This window comes from Solanum pennellii, chromosome 8, assembly GCF_001406875.1.
Source record: "Solanum pennellii chromosome 8, SPENNV200".
Lineage (NCBI taxonomy): Eukaryota > Viridiplantae > Streptophyta > Magnoliopsida > Solanales > Solanaceae > Solanum > Solanum pennellii.
Window position 1 is genome coordinate 64555720 of NC_028644.1, and position 16962 is coordinate 64572681.

The window sequence follows — 16962 nt, forward strand, 5'->3', positions numbered from 1 at the left end:
TATATATATATATATATATATATATTAGTTCAAATCAAAATTGACAAAACTTTTATTTTTCTTATTATGTTGTTTATATATCATATACATCAAAGACATGATTCTTAGAGAGTTAATTTGGGTAGATTGGAAGTTAGAACCAATTTAATCATATAGGTTGATTTTTTCCCTTTTGATCATCGATCTTAATTTCTATATAATTTTTTTTATTTTAGAAGTTTAAGATTTAATTATTTTTCTCATTTTATTCTTAATTATTATTCTTAAAGACTACAAATATAATAATTGAGATGTGATAACACATATAATATATATTTAAATGTAGGGAAAATGGTCTGAAAAATACTCTGATTTTGGTCGAAAGTGTTGTTATGATATCAAACTTTATGGAGAATCATAATTTAGTAGTGTATTTTTTACCCTCTGACCTATTTAATAGTATATTTTAAAGGTATATATTACTACAACAAAAATGATCATTAGCAACATTTAATTCTTAATTGCCACTAAATATAAATTTTTAGCGGCAATTGTCACTCTTTACATATGTCCCTAAAGTCTTTAGCGACATTAGTTCTAATGTCACTTAACTAATGTCGGTAAAGACGTTAACACTCTTTATTAGTGTTAATATTTAGTGCCGCTAAAAGTTATTTTTGTTGTAGTGTATGTGTCCGCGTGGACATATTACTATTTATAATTATGTATTTTTTTTATGTCCATCTGACACATATATTCCTTTAAAATACACTATTAAATAGTGCACGGGTGAAATATCATTTCCAAAGTTTGATATCGTAACAACAATTTCAATCAAAATTTAAATATATTTTCGACTCTTTTTCCTTTAATGAATAATGTTATATAATGAGATATAAATAAAGTAAAAACAATTGCATGATTTTACTTCTTAACTTAAAAATTAATAGATAATTTACTCCTTTTTTTAATCTATTTTATCGTGTTATTATTTAATACTTCTATTCATTCTCAAATATTTAAAAGTTACTCTTTTCTTTATTGATTTTTAAGAACTGTGCCAAATCAAACATAGATGAGTAAATAGGTACCTTTTTTTATTGTTGAATAAGAACATTAATTAGCAATTAGCATATTGATTAGGATTGAAGTGTCTATAAGTGGAGAAATAAAGAGGTACTAAATAATTATTGAGATAGTTATTGTTGCCTAATCTAACTGGAATAAATAATTAATGCACTTATTTATAGATAAATATAATATGATGCTGCACTTTTATTTCCTAGTATTTGCACACTTGTTACACTCTGTTTTCCTAATTATTTACTACTTCTATAGTTGTTGATTTTGTCAATAATGGTACATACCCCTTAAATAGCAAGATTTTATTAATTTATATATTTTTCTTTTAAAAAAAAATAGTAATCAATTTTCTCCCTTATTATCGACAATTCCCATTTGACCTAGCATGTAAGTTTTCTTTTACAACTCAGGGAGGGACGGGTGAAATTTATTCGTATCGGGTGTTTATATTGATCTAATATACGCACGCCACATATTTAAATTTACAGCTCATTTTACTCAATTTTAATTAATTAACACGTGTTTTACTTCATTAAATAACATAATAATGGATTTTTGTGTAAACACCCTGTGCGGGTAAGTTTCTTTCACTTAGGACACAAGCTCACTCCTTGGAAGATTTTTATGTATTATTTCGTAATATATTATATACTCATCGAAAGTGTTACGTATTATTTCATAATATATTATATTGTATTATAATATATTATTTTGGACTAGTTATATCATTTTGCGTCTTTGTATGATATTACATATTAATATTTTGAAGAATAAACCTATAAAAAAAAGGTAGGATACAAAATATGAGTAACTACTAAAGAAATGTAGGGAAAAGTTTATATAAGGTTATTTTAAATAATAAGTGGACGGAAAAAAAAAGATAATGCTACGATCACACGAATCGATTGGTCACAAAATGAGAATTTTCATTATTAACTAACTATCAACTTTATGATATGATCTAATAAATTAGTCAAAATCAAAACAAACAATGTGTTTAAATTAACAACACAAATTGTAACTAATTATTCAGTTTATAGCTTTGAATTACTAGTAGAACATCTTTCACAATCCCTGAAGAGATGGTTCACTAATAGACCGAGGGATAAATCATTCGACTTGTTTACATCTAAATCATGAATGTTTTGAATCTCATATTCCTCGGACCCTATTTTATAAATTCTATTACGGGACCTAACAATCAAATTTTAGGTTAAACAATATTAACACACAAATTTCTTCTTCTTCTTCTTCTTCTTTAGGAGCATCAATGATGAGTAAACATGTTAAACCAAATAAATTCGTATGATATAGTTATAGTTAGGATTTAATATTATTATTGAGAGATATTCTTATTGAGAACTTTTTTATATTATTAACACAAACTTAAATATTTTTACTAGGAAAAGAAATTCTATTTATTGATCATACCTCATGAATTTAGATTTTAAAGTCACAAATTCCAAACATATTTTTACATTAAAAACTTAACCTAGCACAATGTCCAAAAGAAACAAAATCCTAGTCAACAAACATCTTCATGTTGGATTAGAAAAAATAAAATAATAACATAAATTATGTAGTGGTGAAATCGTTTCATTCTTAATGAATAATTTTAAATTTAAATTTTGAGTATGAAAAAAATTACGTTGAGAACGTTACCATCCAATGATCTTCACAATGAATTACTAGAATTTAGTCAGAGTTACAGTGTGATATCCGAATACGAAATGAAAAACATAATAAATAAATAAATAAATAAATTGAGAGCAGACATGGGTACAGCGTTGACATAATGCCAACTCAGCATATGGGTCCCACACCGAATAAGTCCCAAGTCGTACTTTGAATTAAAGAGTGTGTTTGACACGCGCTAATATGATGGTGTGGTTCAGATTAAGATATCTTTGCCACTTGCAAATGAAAATCTTACTTTACGTCTTACTACTCACCAAACTCCCACTCGCTTCAGATAACGCGTGAATCACGCGCCTCTATTATAATTCTTTGGAGTGGTTAAATTATTTTTATTAGTAAAGAAATTTTACTTTTTAATGTAGTACTACATATTTTGACACAAGCATCTTTTATCTCCGAGACATGTTTAAGATTATCATATATTTTATCTCGTTTAAATCTATTTCATAAAATACTATTATTGTTTCGACATAAATTTAACATAGCTAAATATCATATAAAATAAGCAGTTTTAACCACAAAATAATCAGTGTTAGTAGAATCCAAGAACGAATCCCATTTCAAGAGGTATGATGTAAACAATCTATTCTATTATAAATAATTGTTTTTACGTGTCCTAATACGTGACCTATAGATCAGATAAAGATAACTTTACGTTATTCCAAAACTACCCTTCATGAAAAATATATTAAAAAATATCTCCCAACCATGTACACCTTCATATGGACCCCACTTACCCACCCACCCTCCAGCACATTATCTGATTACATAATAGTACAAACTCTCTCTCTCTCAAAAGAATACAGCTTTTACATTGTACATGTATTATTGTGTATATATATGAATATATCTTTTAGCACCTTCTTCTTCTTCTTCTACAAAAGGGTAGATTCCCCAAAAGATTACTCTTTTATGGTTTTATTTTTTTAACTTTTACTTTTTACAGAGAGCTTGGGAGCTTAAAAAAAGTGAACTCAAATTTTTATAACTATCTTTTACCCTTATAACTCAGATTCATGTTCTCAGCATTGCTTGTCACTTTCTTAAAGGTATACAAAAATTCAACCCCTTTTTCTTTCTTTTTGCTTTTCTCCTTTTTTTTTTTTTTGTGTGTGTTATGTATCAAAGTTTAAAACTTTTGTCTTTCTTATATTAAGAACTCTTTTCTTGACATATCTACAAAAGACCCTTTTTTTTTAACATTAGTTTTATCTCTGTGTGTTTTTATTGAAAGTTGAAATGTCTCCAAGTATTTAATGGTTGGGAAGTTAGGAATATCTTTGTTTATGTTTGACTAAATTTTGGAACATTTCAACCTTCAAAGCTGCCAACTTTGTTTTTTTTTCTTTCTATGTGTAGTTGTTTGGGTTGAAAACTTTGTGCTTAAGATTCTTGAAGTTTAGGATTTCAAAGGTTTGATCAGTTGAGTTAATTGAATCTTTCCAAATTGAGGGTCTTTGCTGAAAAGGACAAATCTTTGTTTTTATTTGTAGAGTGATTGACTTTTTTAGCTGTCTATAAGTTTTTTGTTTATGCTAAGAAGTTTTTTTGTTTACCAGATGGATGGTTTTTGCAGTATCAAGAATTGTAAGTAGTGAAATTGAGGCTGCAACTGAGTAGAAAAACAGGAAAAGATTGAATTTTTTGGGGGGTTGAGAGATATGGAGAAAAAAGATGGAGAGCATTGGAAGGAGATGGTGAAAAGAATGCTTCCTCAGGGAGGGGATGGGGAAAATATCGAATATTCAATAGCAATGGAGTATACTGGTCCTTTGTTGTCATATGAGGTTCCTAAAGTAGAGCCTCTTGATGTGAATTCTAGTGCAATTCCAATAGCAGAACCTCTTTCAGAATCAAGAAGATCATTGAGTAATGGTGTTGCCCCGGTTATCGAACCTATTCCATTGCCGGTATCTCGTATTGCTGGAGTAACAAGTTCCCCTAGTCATAGTCCAAGGGTATCTTATAGTTCTGAGTCTCAAGTGTCTGTCTTGCAGAACCCTGATTCTTCTTCAGGTTCTCCGTCAGCGTCCCCGGGTTCAGTGCTGAATCACCAGGGGAGAAGAGCCCCAGTAGTCACCTTTGTTGATAGATCTGAAAGAGTAACGGGGGAAATTGAGAATCAAGTCTTTCCTGAATATGTTGGAGTTTCTAAGGAAAGAAAGAAGAATAAGAAGTCAAGAGTCTGTCATAGGTGTGGAAAAGGGAAGTGGGAAAGTAAAGAGTCTTGCTTGGTTTGTGACGCAAAGTATTGTAGCAATTGTGTGCTTAGAGCAATGGGTTCGATGCCTGAAGGGCGGAAATGTGTGAGTTGCATTAGCCAGCCAATTGATGAGTCAAAGAGGTCCAAACTTGGTAAAAATTCTAGAGTCTTATCGCGTTTGCTTAGTCCTTTGGAAGTCAAGCAGATAATGAAAGCAGAAAGAGAATGTGCTGCTAATCAGCTCCGCCCAGAACAGCTGATTGTGAACGGATTTCCTTTAAAGCCAGATGAGATGGCAGAACTCTTTGGGTGCCTTTTACCTCCTAGGAAGTTGAAGCCTGGGAGGTATTGGTATGATAAGGAATCTGGACTATGGGGAAAGGTAATCTTTTGTGTTGAGTTAAATCAAGTTCTGTTATTTATTTCTTATGTTAGAAAGAAGATGCTAATATAGTTTCGATCATTTAACAGGAAGGAGAAAAACCAGACAGAGTTGTCAGTTCAAACCTAAATTTTACGGGAAAACTTAGTGCTCATGCTAGCAATGGAAGTACTCAGGTTTACATTAATGGCCGAGAGATAACAAGACGTGAACTCCGAGTGCTGAAGGTTTGTTCTTTTTTTTTACAATTAATTGTGGGTATGCCTAAACAATATGTATGACAATATATTCAATTCTAGAATTGTTGTTATCCACATTTTAAAGGCCACCTTCTATTTACTAACCTGTTGTTATGTGTTCATGATAGCTTCTATACATTTTGTCTCTTTTTTACATCACCCAGCAATGAAGCTGGATTAACTTTCTTTCCCTATTTATGACCAATTATGTGTTTTATCCCGTCCCTCCAATCAGTCGTTGTTTGGTACGTAGGTAAGGATAATAATCCTGGGAGAAAAATTGGTATTATCTTTGTCTAATGTTTGGTTTGAGGTATTAGCTAATTCCATGATTGTTTTAGCCCACCATTTGCACCAAAATGGTGGGATGACTATCCCAAGTAATTCCATTGGTGCGGTAAAATAACCCGATAGGATATCCTTGCTTATCCCATCTCACATACCAAACAGGAATTTCACCGATGGTAGATATTAATAACATCTATGCATATAATCATTTATAGATCTTAGATTCTTTCCTTTTTATCTGTTCATGGGATGAATTTTGCTGGTTGAAAGTGGTGAATCATACCTCCCAATTCTTCTCCTTATTTTTTTGCATATGGAGATGCCATAATTTTTACAACTTCCGTTCACCCAATCTATACACTTTCTCAATCTGTTATTTCTCCATTCATTTGTTTCTTCTCTTTCCTTCTAAGCTGTCAAACATAGTAAGATTTCACTAAAACTAAAAATTAATAATGTATATCCATAAATCATTTATAGCTTCAAGTGTCTTTCCTTTCATCTTAGATGGTCGTGAAAAGTAACATTTTTTGCCTTGTATGGTAGAATTTAGTTGTCATTTTCTAGAGCTAGTGCATTAAGTAGCTTTGACATCTTTAAATTTGTATTTTGCTTTTAACTGTCCGAGCTAGTTATTTGACTGATTGTCATATTACAATCTACAATTTTGGATCTAACAGATTTTCGTTGTACCTTCTCACAAAAGGAAAGAAATGGGTCCAGCTGACCTTTACCCTTTTTCAAGCACTTCTATTGTTCCCTTGAACTTCATCTTTTTTTTTTTTTGGCTAAAATAGTAGAATCTCAAGTATCCCGGTGAATCATGTTAAACATCTGGAACTTTCCAAAATTAACCTTGTCAATCACTGCAACATAATCAATCAGCCAGGTTTGTCATTATTGAGCTCAGAATCTAAAAGAAGTACCTCCAGAGTGTAGTTACCTCACAGAAAAGCTCCATGCACCATATATGTAGAAAAACCAATGGAACAACCTAATTTACCACTGTTTGAAACAATGGTAACAACCACCTATTGAGAAGATAGTAATATTCTTTCCATGTTCTTATAGACCAGTTCTCAATCAACTCTTCTAAGCCTGGTGCTGGCAGTTTCGATCAAACCTGTCTAGCACACATGGACTTCATTGGTTCCAGAGATTTCAGTGATACCCAATTCAAGATGATCCAGTGTCGATGTTACAGCTGATCCAGACTAGCTGATACGTTGTTACAACATTCAACTTAAGGCCCTTTGATTGGCCTTTCTTCAAATGATGTTCTTCCTAGAATGAAACTCTGTGCATGCTTATTTGTTTCCTCATCCTTTTATGTACAATGAGTCCTGACATAAGTTTCTTTTCAGTTTGCAAAAGTGCAATGCCCTCGTGACACTCACTTTTGGGTATATGATGATGGTCGTTACGAGGAAGAAGGACAAAACAACATTCGGGGTAACATATGGGAAAAGGTAGCACATTGAATTGAATGTGTGGTATGGTTTCAACTATATCAGTCAACAAAGTTTTTGATTTTATATCTAATAATTTATATTCACATGCAGGCGACAACAAGGTTTGTTTGCTCTCTGTTTTCCTTGCCTGTACCACATGGTCAACCCTATGGACAGAGAGACGAGCCTAGCAATTATACTACTGTTCCAAATTACTTGGAGCAGAAAAGGGTTCAAAAGCTACTTTTACTAGGGCTTGAAGGTTCTGGAACAAGCACTATTTTCAAACAGGTATTGGCCTTATGCAGCATTCCTTTTTCAGGAAAAAAGGGTTATATTTTCTTGATTATTATTGAACTCGAGCTTCTTTCTATATATAGGTCAAATCTCTAAGATTTTATCTTCGCTCTGCGTACATTAAATGTTTTCAGATCTCTGTAGTATAGCTTGCTAAGTTGCCGGTTCATTTGTTCTATGGACTTGAATCTGCTAGCATCCACATATTTCGTTTGCTGCCAGAAATTTTTCTAGCATGTTATTGCAGCCCAATTCCCCACTCAGTTTGGAAGTTGAGGCTTGGTTAATTGATTGGTTGATACAGTGGGGCTGAGTTATTTTGCTTATAAATCAGATTAGATGACTTACTGTAACGACAAGAACATTGGTATCTCTAGTATTCTGGTTAAATTTCACCATTGATATTAGCCATCATAAACGAGGTACAAATGGAACCATTTATTAGTCATAAATTTAAATGGGATAAATTGTAAAATGAGTTTTGACAGGAAAGAGATCATAGTGGTAAAGGTTCTCCTCCTCCAACCTTTGTTTGAGTCCATAATGGAGCTCAGTAGGAAAACCATTATTCATCTCCTAGGTAAGGGGTTTCGGTAAGGTGGAGGTAGTGTTTACCATATAATTTGCTTTTTGTAATACCCCTCCTTTTCAAAAAGAATGATCCCTTTCTTTTTGTGGCAACACTTTAATTTCAACTTTCCACTGACCACGTGGCATGTTTAAGGCAACAAGATTGACACATTTGACATAAATTTGATTTAGGACCATAAAATTGAAAAGTCTTCTTTATTTTTTTATATGTTTGAACAGGACAGATAATTGAGAAAATATTGGATTGAAGAGGCTTTACTGAGAACTGAGAAGTATAAAAGTGGGATACATGAAAATTTGGATGTAGCATAAAAGAATCTTATCTTTTCTTGCAGATTGTAGTTAAAAAGACTTTTCTTAAGGTTAGTGGAAAGCAGAAATGCTTGCTTAATGTGAAGGGAAGGAGTGTCAGGTTTATTGACAATGTATTGAGAGGTTGATCATGTATTTGCATGTTTCTGTAGTGCTATTCAGTATTCCCTTTTCTCCTCCTCCGTTGTTTTATCCTTTGCTCCCTTCCAGCTCTGTGGTATAATTTATTATTGCATTCTGAAAGTGAAATAAAAGGTTTGCGGTATAATGCCTTTCTTTATCATTTAAGTGTTTTTTGGTGTTCCTTGCTGTCTATCATTAGTGTGTGTACTCATTTGCTTCTGCTTATAACCTTATTGTGTAGGCAAAATTTTTGTATGGAAACACGTTTACCTCTGAAGAAATTCAAGACATCAAGTTGATGATTCAAAGCAATATTTACAAGTATCTGAGCATTCTTCTTGATGGAAGGGAGCGCTTTGAGGAGGAGGCTTTAGCAAGAAAAACTGTGGAAGGTAAATTTAAAATATATACTTAAAGCATTAATAGAAAGGTGCTGTGCTAATAAACAAAGAGTTTCACTAGTTGCGTTAGACTGGCAGTTATTAGCTAGACTTGCAGGCTTTGCTCCGCTCCATCCTCCCCCATACCTTTTAACTCCATTTCCACATGTGGCAAATTGTGCCAAAAGTGGAGCTATTACCCCCTCATAACTGCATTGCAGAAGAAGAGATGTGGAAATTATATACTGCATACCAATTTCGTAAGGTTTAAGATATCCTTCTGTAAACTGGGGCGTATGTTTGTTTTTCATTGTCCACTATTGGCAGCTGGCAATGGCATGGACAAAGGACCAAGTGGCTGCACTTTACTAACTGATCTCAATTTTTATAGATTGTAACACAGAATCTCCGGAAGACAGCAAGTGTATCTATACCTTAAATCAAAGGTTGAAGCATTTCTCTGATTGGCTACTGGATATTATAGCCACCGGTGATTTGGATGCTTTCTTCCCTGCAGCAACACGTGAATATGCTCCATTGGTTGAAGAGGTCTGGAAGGATCCTGCTATACAGGAAACATACAAGAGAAGAAATGAGCTTCATTTTCTTCCAGATGTGGCGGATTACTTCTTGAGCAAGGTATTTTGCATATGACTCATTTTAACCAACCTATCCAATATATTAACCTATTCTTTTGATAAATAAGTTTGTAGTTATTTGTTCCCTGATCTTTTTAGTAATTTTCTTATTACTTTTGGGGTGAGTGCCGATGTACCTTCATAGACATTCTAATGTTGACTGCTAGAACGTCCTTCCTTTCCACGATCATAGAGATCATTCCCCAAGGCACTACAGTTGATATGTAGCCCCACTTCTCTTTATTCTTAATTACACTTTCTTGAATGAGTTGATTTTGCTTATCATTGTGGAAGGTAAAAATGGATATTTGACTGTCTCTTTTTAGGCTGTGGAGGTATCAAGCAATGAGTATGAACCTTCGGAGCAAGACATTCTGTATGCAGAAGGAGTTACGCAAGGTAATGGGTTGGCCTTTATGGAGTTCCAATTGGATGATCGTAGCCCAATGTCTGAAACCTATGGAGACAATCTGGAAGCTCCTCCCCCTCTCACCAGGTAGCCATTCTCTCTACTATGATATTTGTATTTGTTGTCCATGAAGCTACTATCCAGTAGTTTTTTTGATAAATGCAACGACGATACATACATTTACCTGTCTAATAGTCTATAAGAGTTTAGGGACATAGACCACAGCACTAATCAGCTTCAGAACTAGAATTGAAATATTTTTATAGAGTACAGCCTCTTCGATATAATATGAGTGTACTTGTACAAGTTATGAATGATTTTGGTAATTATGCTTTTTATTCCTTTCGTACAGGTATCAGCTAATTCGACTAAATGCCAAAGGAATGAATGAAGGATGCAAATGGGTAGAGATGTTTGAAGATGTCCGTGTCGTAGTATTCTGTGTTTCCCTTAGTGATTATGATCAGATGTGGGTTGCTCCAGAGGAAAATGGTAGCGGTGCACTACTTCAGAACAAGATGATGCATAACAGGGAACTTTTCGAAACAATGATCAGGCATCCTTGTTTCAAAGAGACCCCATTTGTTTTAGTATTGAACAAGTATGACCTGTTCGAGGAAAAGGTCAACCGTGTGCCATTGGGCGCTTGTGAATGGTTCACTGATTTCAGTCCATTGAGACCTCACACCAATAGCCAGTCACTAGCTCACCAAGCGTATTACTATGTTGCAATGAAGTTCAAAGGCCTCTATGCTTCCCTCACAAGTAGAAAGCTATTTGTGTGGCAAGCTCGGGCTAGGGAACGAATAACTGTTGATGAAGCATTCAAGTATATAAGGGAGGTCGCGAAGTGGGACGAGGAAAAAGAAGAGACCTACAACGTTGGAGCAGAAGATTCATTTTACAGTACAACCGATATTAGCTCGTCTCCTTTCTTCCGACAGGAGTGAAATAACTTAAAAGACATGTTGATAGTGTAGATTAGGACACAGAGAGAGAGGGAGAGAGGAATGTAATATGGAAATAAGTTTGTACTTACATTTTTTCGCCATCGCGTTTTCGTGGTTTTTACAGAGATAATGGTGTTGTTTCAAGTGAATATCTGGAGTTTTGTGCCATATATTGTATGTTCTGATGCTCCTCAAAAGAGATTTTGAATGGCAATACAAGGTTGAGAATAGGTACTTATTTTGCATTCTATCTCATCTTTCTGTTGTAAATTTTAGTATTTTATATCACAGCGTGTAGAGAAACACATCTTAATTTATCTTGATATACCTATTAGTATAGTGACGGAACTAAGATTTTCACCAAAAAGTAGTCAAACATATTATTTACACCTTATCAATCCTTCGAATATGTAGAATTTACAACACTTGCCTCTCGTTAATAGTTTGACTCTATCATTACTTAGTCGCGTAAAATATGCCCTTACACAATAGAAAATTTAACCGTAATTTTTTAACGAAGGAGTGTTGATCGACTCTCATAGTAAGGTAGCTCTATTCATGCTAGTACACAACAAAGAGAGAAAAAAACACAAACTTTTCAAGTCTCCTAGTTGTTTTATTGGCCAAATACATAAGCAGATCCCTAAACTTGTTGGGTTTTTTTCCTCAGGTATCTCAACTACGTCATTTTCCTATTGAAACATTAAACCCCCATAATTTGTTCCGTTTAAACAAACACCGTTGTCTGATGTGGAACCAGATTTGTGAGTGGTATTAATAGAGGATACATATGTTGTTCCACAACTCATTAGTCCAATTGATAGTGAAAATATTCGAGAATAATTGTTTTTACTTAAGTCATTTGAACACATTAGAAAATAAATGAGACTAACACGGTTTGTCTTCATTCATTTAATCAAAATTATTACAATTCGAACACAATTGAAGGCATTTACAATAGAAAAGCCGATCAAAATCAACCAACAGTGTTTAAAGGAACAAATTATGTGTGGTTCAATGATCAATAGAAAAATGACGTAGTTGAGGTACCTGAGGGAAAAAACTCAACAAATTTAGGGATCTATTTATGTATTTGGCCTGTTTTATTTCATAGTTTTTTGTGTATATGATATTATATTGGTTTTGATGAAAATAACATTGAGATAAATTCTATTTTTTTGGTCATTATATGATATTAGGCATTCTATTTTTTTGGTCATTATATAATACTAGTTCTGGAAACGTGCCTTGCACGTTTGACCTCTGTTACTGTTATAATTTATACAGTCCCAAGATATAAAATTGTTCAACATATTGTCTGATGTACTCCTATATGTGTTTTTGTGCATATAAAATAAACTTTTTTTAGTGTTTACTTTCTGCCTAGAACTTAAATATCAACAATTTTTTTGGGAAATGATGAGCAACTTGTAAGGCTAGAACTAAGCCTCAAGGCTGAAGTTTCTTAAGATATAGATACTCCAACAATCATTAAAATAAAAAAAATAATGAAGGGCACAAACCAATAAGAAAAATAGTAACCAATAAAAAAATATTACAAGAACTATTAGATTATGTGTTTCTCCAACAACCATGAAAATAAAAAATGAAACAAATCAATAAGAAAAAATAGTGACCAATAAAAAAATACTCCTCACATAAGAACTATTAGATGATGAAAGACAAAGTGTGATGGATTAATATTTTTTATCCAATTTATAAAGGGAGAAATTAAGTACATGAAAGGTTTGTGCATGAATGTGTTTAATGGTAGAAGCTAAAAAGTTTTAACAATCAAATTCATTAAGAAATGGAAAATGATAAGTTATAACATCTAATCATGTATCAGGTCTAGTTTAATTATCATTATTGATTTAATTTTAAGAATTAGTAAAAAAAATTTTAATTTAAAAATTAGTGAAGGGCATTTTTATAATTTAACTTTGAACTTAAAATCTTTCCACTTATAATAATACTAGTTTCTGAGGACGTGCTTCGCACGTGTGTTTCATGTGAATTTTTATATATACGTTAGAATGACTAAAATTTCATGGAAATATATATGTAAATTGTAATGAATAATAAAATGTAACAATTAAAAAATAAAAATAAAGACTTACGACAATAAAACATTCATAGAAAATTAAATTAAGAAGTCTAACAGAAAGAAAAAAAGACAAAAAGAAACAGAATATTTAAGAAAAAACTACAATATAGACATTATTCTTATAAGATTGATGTACATATAGGTAAAAAAATAAGTACAAAATTAGTACATAACTCTCTGAGTTCTTATCGACTCCTTTCATATCATATCAAAATTTAACAGTCTTCATCATCTACTTTTACTATAGAATAAAAATAATAGTCTAATAATCTTGGTAGGAATTTCATGAGATAAAGAAGTTGAATTTATATAAATAGAATAGAAGGAATATCAAAAGATATCTTAAAGTTTTAGTTTAAATATTTGGAGGTTATGAATATGAAAAGATGAGAGTTATGAATATTAAGAGTATAAAAGTTAAATAAGCAATTAGAAAATAATAATAAATAAATGAAGAATATGAAAAAGAAATTAAAATTAGCAAATCATGTAAAAGAACAACTAAAGTTCTTATCATGTAATTAAACATCAATGAATTTAAATTTGTGAAGCTAGAGTCATTCTTTAATAATAATAAAAAGGACATTATCAATGTACGTCTCCATTTTGTAGATTTGCACCCTTTAAATTATTATATTTCGTTATTTATCGTAAAGGATAATATTTTATCCACATCAATCATATTATCATGAGAAGGGTTAAGGAAAAAGTAATAAGAAGAGGAAAAGTAAGAAATTTAGGAAAAGATTTTTTCTTTAAAAAATTATAATTATTGTATACATATAGATTATAGATGATAAATATTAATAGATTAGATATTTAATTAGGAATTAACCTTCGGAAGTCTAAAAGTCATTAACATTTAATTAAATTTATACAATCAAATATATAAATATTTTATAACAAATTAATTTATAAAAAAGATAAAACTGTAATTCAACTTTCAACTTTTTTGTTCATGCTTTTAGTAATATATGATATGATTCGACATCTTATAGTAAAGGATAAAATATGAGTATTAGATAGTAAAACAACATGAAAAATTACGCCAAATTATTTATCTATTATCATTATATAACCATGAATTTACCAACCATCTAAACAAGCTATATAAAAGGCTAAAAGCTTATTAGTGGATCTGATAAGGTTATTGATTGTGAAATGACTAATCCACCACTTAAGCTTAGTGGATGTTCACCTCTCTTGATTTTGACTATATAAGTTGCTCCATCACCAAATATTATACTACATTATTGTTATTTTAAGTGACACATAGTCATTATAAAATAATTTTAAAAGATAGGTAAAATAAACTTTTGTCATCATTCATCTAACATACTTTTGGTACTTTTGTATATATTTAACGAGTTTAATTAAATTATACATCATCAATAGTATCATAAAAAATTATTTATAAGTCTCTTTGAAATATAAAATTTCTTTACCATATGTAACTCTTTATATCAACTATGTATGTATAATAAAGGGAAAATGCACAAATACTTTCTCAATTTGTGCTCGAAATCTCAGAGACAAATTTATACTATACTAAGGTCTATTACCTTTCTGAACTTATTTTATAAGTAATTTTTCTACTCCTTTTCGACCTACGTGACACTAACTTAAAAAAAGTCAATAAACATTGAACCTACAAGATAATATCACATAAACTGACTTACGTATTAAAATCTTTTTTCAAATTTTAAAATTATGCAATCAATCAAATACTTCCATACAAAATATCATAGATCATAGAAGGAGTAATAATTGTAAGAGATAGCTATCCACTTGAGTGTCACAATTAATAAATGCATTCATTTAGCAGATAAACTTCACCAACAGAATGATGATAACAACACAAGTAAATCATGACCAACAAAAGCAATAACCAAACAACTACTACAACAATTATGGACAAGGAATAAAAAAGAAGAAAAAAACTACTTCTATGTCTTATTCGAACTCTTCAAAAATGTCAAATATATATATATATATATATATATTTACAAAATTCGACACGAGTGCTACATCAAAAACGAAAATTAATGAGACAATACTCGTGGTCCAACAAAAAGTAATCAATACATAGAGTGAAACCTGTGAAATAAAAAAGTGACTTCTAAGTGAAGTAAAGACACCCCTTTTTTTCCTCTATAAAAAAGAACCCTTTAACTCACACAAGAATTCAATCTAAAAAAAACACAACACAAAATGGTATTCAAGTTGAGACCTTTTTGCACTTTGCTTCTTATTCTTGTCTTCATTTTTCTAAGTTCAGCAGTTCATGCATCAACTTTTGTTCATAGTAAACATGGCATAAGACATGTTCATGGAGTCCATCAAAGGTGGAAAAAGGAGCCATGGATGAATCATGGAAGCAACAGAGGGCCTCGAAAACACCTTGTTAATCCTACGATTAATCATCGATTCGATATACCAGAATTGCCCCTTTAGTTCTTCTCAATCTTGAATCTTGATGTTAGTTTTAGCCTTTTTATAGTTAAACATCATGTTTTTATAGAGTTAGAAGTATATTTAAATAAATGTAGGTTCATATCTTATATGAAGACTATGTTTTCATATGGTCGATCTCATCTTATTTTAGTTAGTTATTTGTAAAATAGTAATATTTGATTCAAGCTAGCACGTATTTCAATTATTTTATCGAGTACTTTCTACCTTCTGCTAGCACAATTGGATCCACGAAAATAGAAATCATCAAATTGTATGTTAGTCTTGAAAAAATATGTTATAGTTCAATGACGAATCAAAATTTAGACAGATAGGAAAAAATCACCAAGATAATTATCACTTAATATAATTTATATCTAATTAGGCTAATTAGGGTGCTCATGTACCAAGAATACTCATCATTGTTTAAAAAATATTATTATAATACCACATGGTTTATCTCAAAGTATAGTAGTCAACAATACTAATTTATATCTCGTGTGTTTGAGAGATAAGCTTCTTCATATAGGCATGCTAAAAGTGGAAGCAAATGGATTATTCCCCCTTCTTTTTGAAGCAAAGGATATTATATAAATAATTATTCAAATTTGGCTTTATCTGACAACTAAACACTTCAACTAGTATATTTCGTGAACACTCAATACTAACGTGACACAAATTTGTCAAGACTCGAATTCAAGAACTTTCACTAAAACATCAACTCTCATACAAGAAAGATTAAAAGAAGGTATGATACATTCATTAAAACGCATTTTAACTTTGTCTCAACTGGTATCGATGTCCTCCTATTTTGGACGTGCACAAATAGATCTTAATGTTGTGAGCAAATCAAATAACAAGTTTATGTATTATATTTGGGGAAAAAAACAGCACAACATAAAAATATGAGGATAAAAATCAATAATTTGAGAAACAAAACATCAACCAACAGTTAAATTGCAAGTGTTTGTTTGGATGCAACAACAACAAGAAGAAAAAGTCAACAAAATGTAGAGGACAATGAAAGGGGTCACAGAAGTCGACAGCATTTCGAATAAACTATGATTATCAATTTATCATATCGTAAAATTTCAAGAAATTAAATATTTTAAATCATATTTAATTAATTTAGTATATGATTACGATATAATATTTTTCAAAGTCAAAATTATTACTGAATCGAAATTTTCAATACCATACCATGTCCAATCATACCTAAAGGAACTTGATTCCAAATTTCCTCGTCCATGCTGGGATTCTAACCTTCACATGGTTGGTAGAAATAATTTTTTTTTGTCTTCACCTTTTTCATCACTAATAATGTCTGTTTAGTACCAAGTACAATACTATTAGTATTAATTTTAAAAATGATTAAACTGTC

The 16962-nt window shown here is 31.4% G+C and overlaps 1 protein-coding gene across 2 annotated transcripts; it reads left to right on the plus strand.

Annotated features, from left to right (window-relative positions):
* The first annotated feature begins 3615 nt into the window (after positions 1-3615).
* On the plus strand, positions 3616-11273 carry LOC107028955 (extra-large guanine nucleotide-binding protein 3). Of its 2 annotated transcripts, XM_015230207.2 has the most exons (9): positions 3616-3809; positions 4320-5345; positions 5435-5572; positions 7237-7341; positions 7435-7614; positions 8888-9038; positions 9418-9665; positions 9991-10160; positions 10426-11273. In XM_015230207.2, exons 2-9 carry the CDS (start codon positions 4422-4424, stop codon positions 11021-11023), a joined length of 2514 nt encoding a protein of 837 aa, XP_015085693.1. In that variant the 5' UTR covers positions 3616-3809; positions 4320-4421; the 3' UTR covers positions 11024-11273. The 2 variants fall into 2 exon arrangements, with proteins under 2 accessions (XP_015085693.1, XP_015085692.1); XM_015230206.2 differs by lacking the exon at positions 3616-3809 and having other exon boundaries at positions 3925-5345.
* Positions 11274-16962: the final 5689 nt, after the last annotated feature.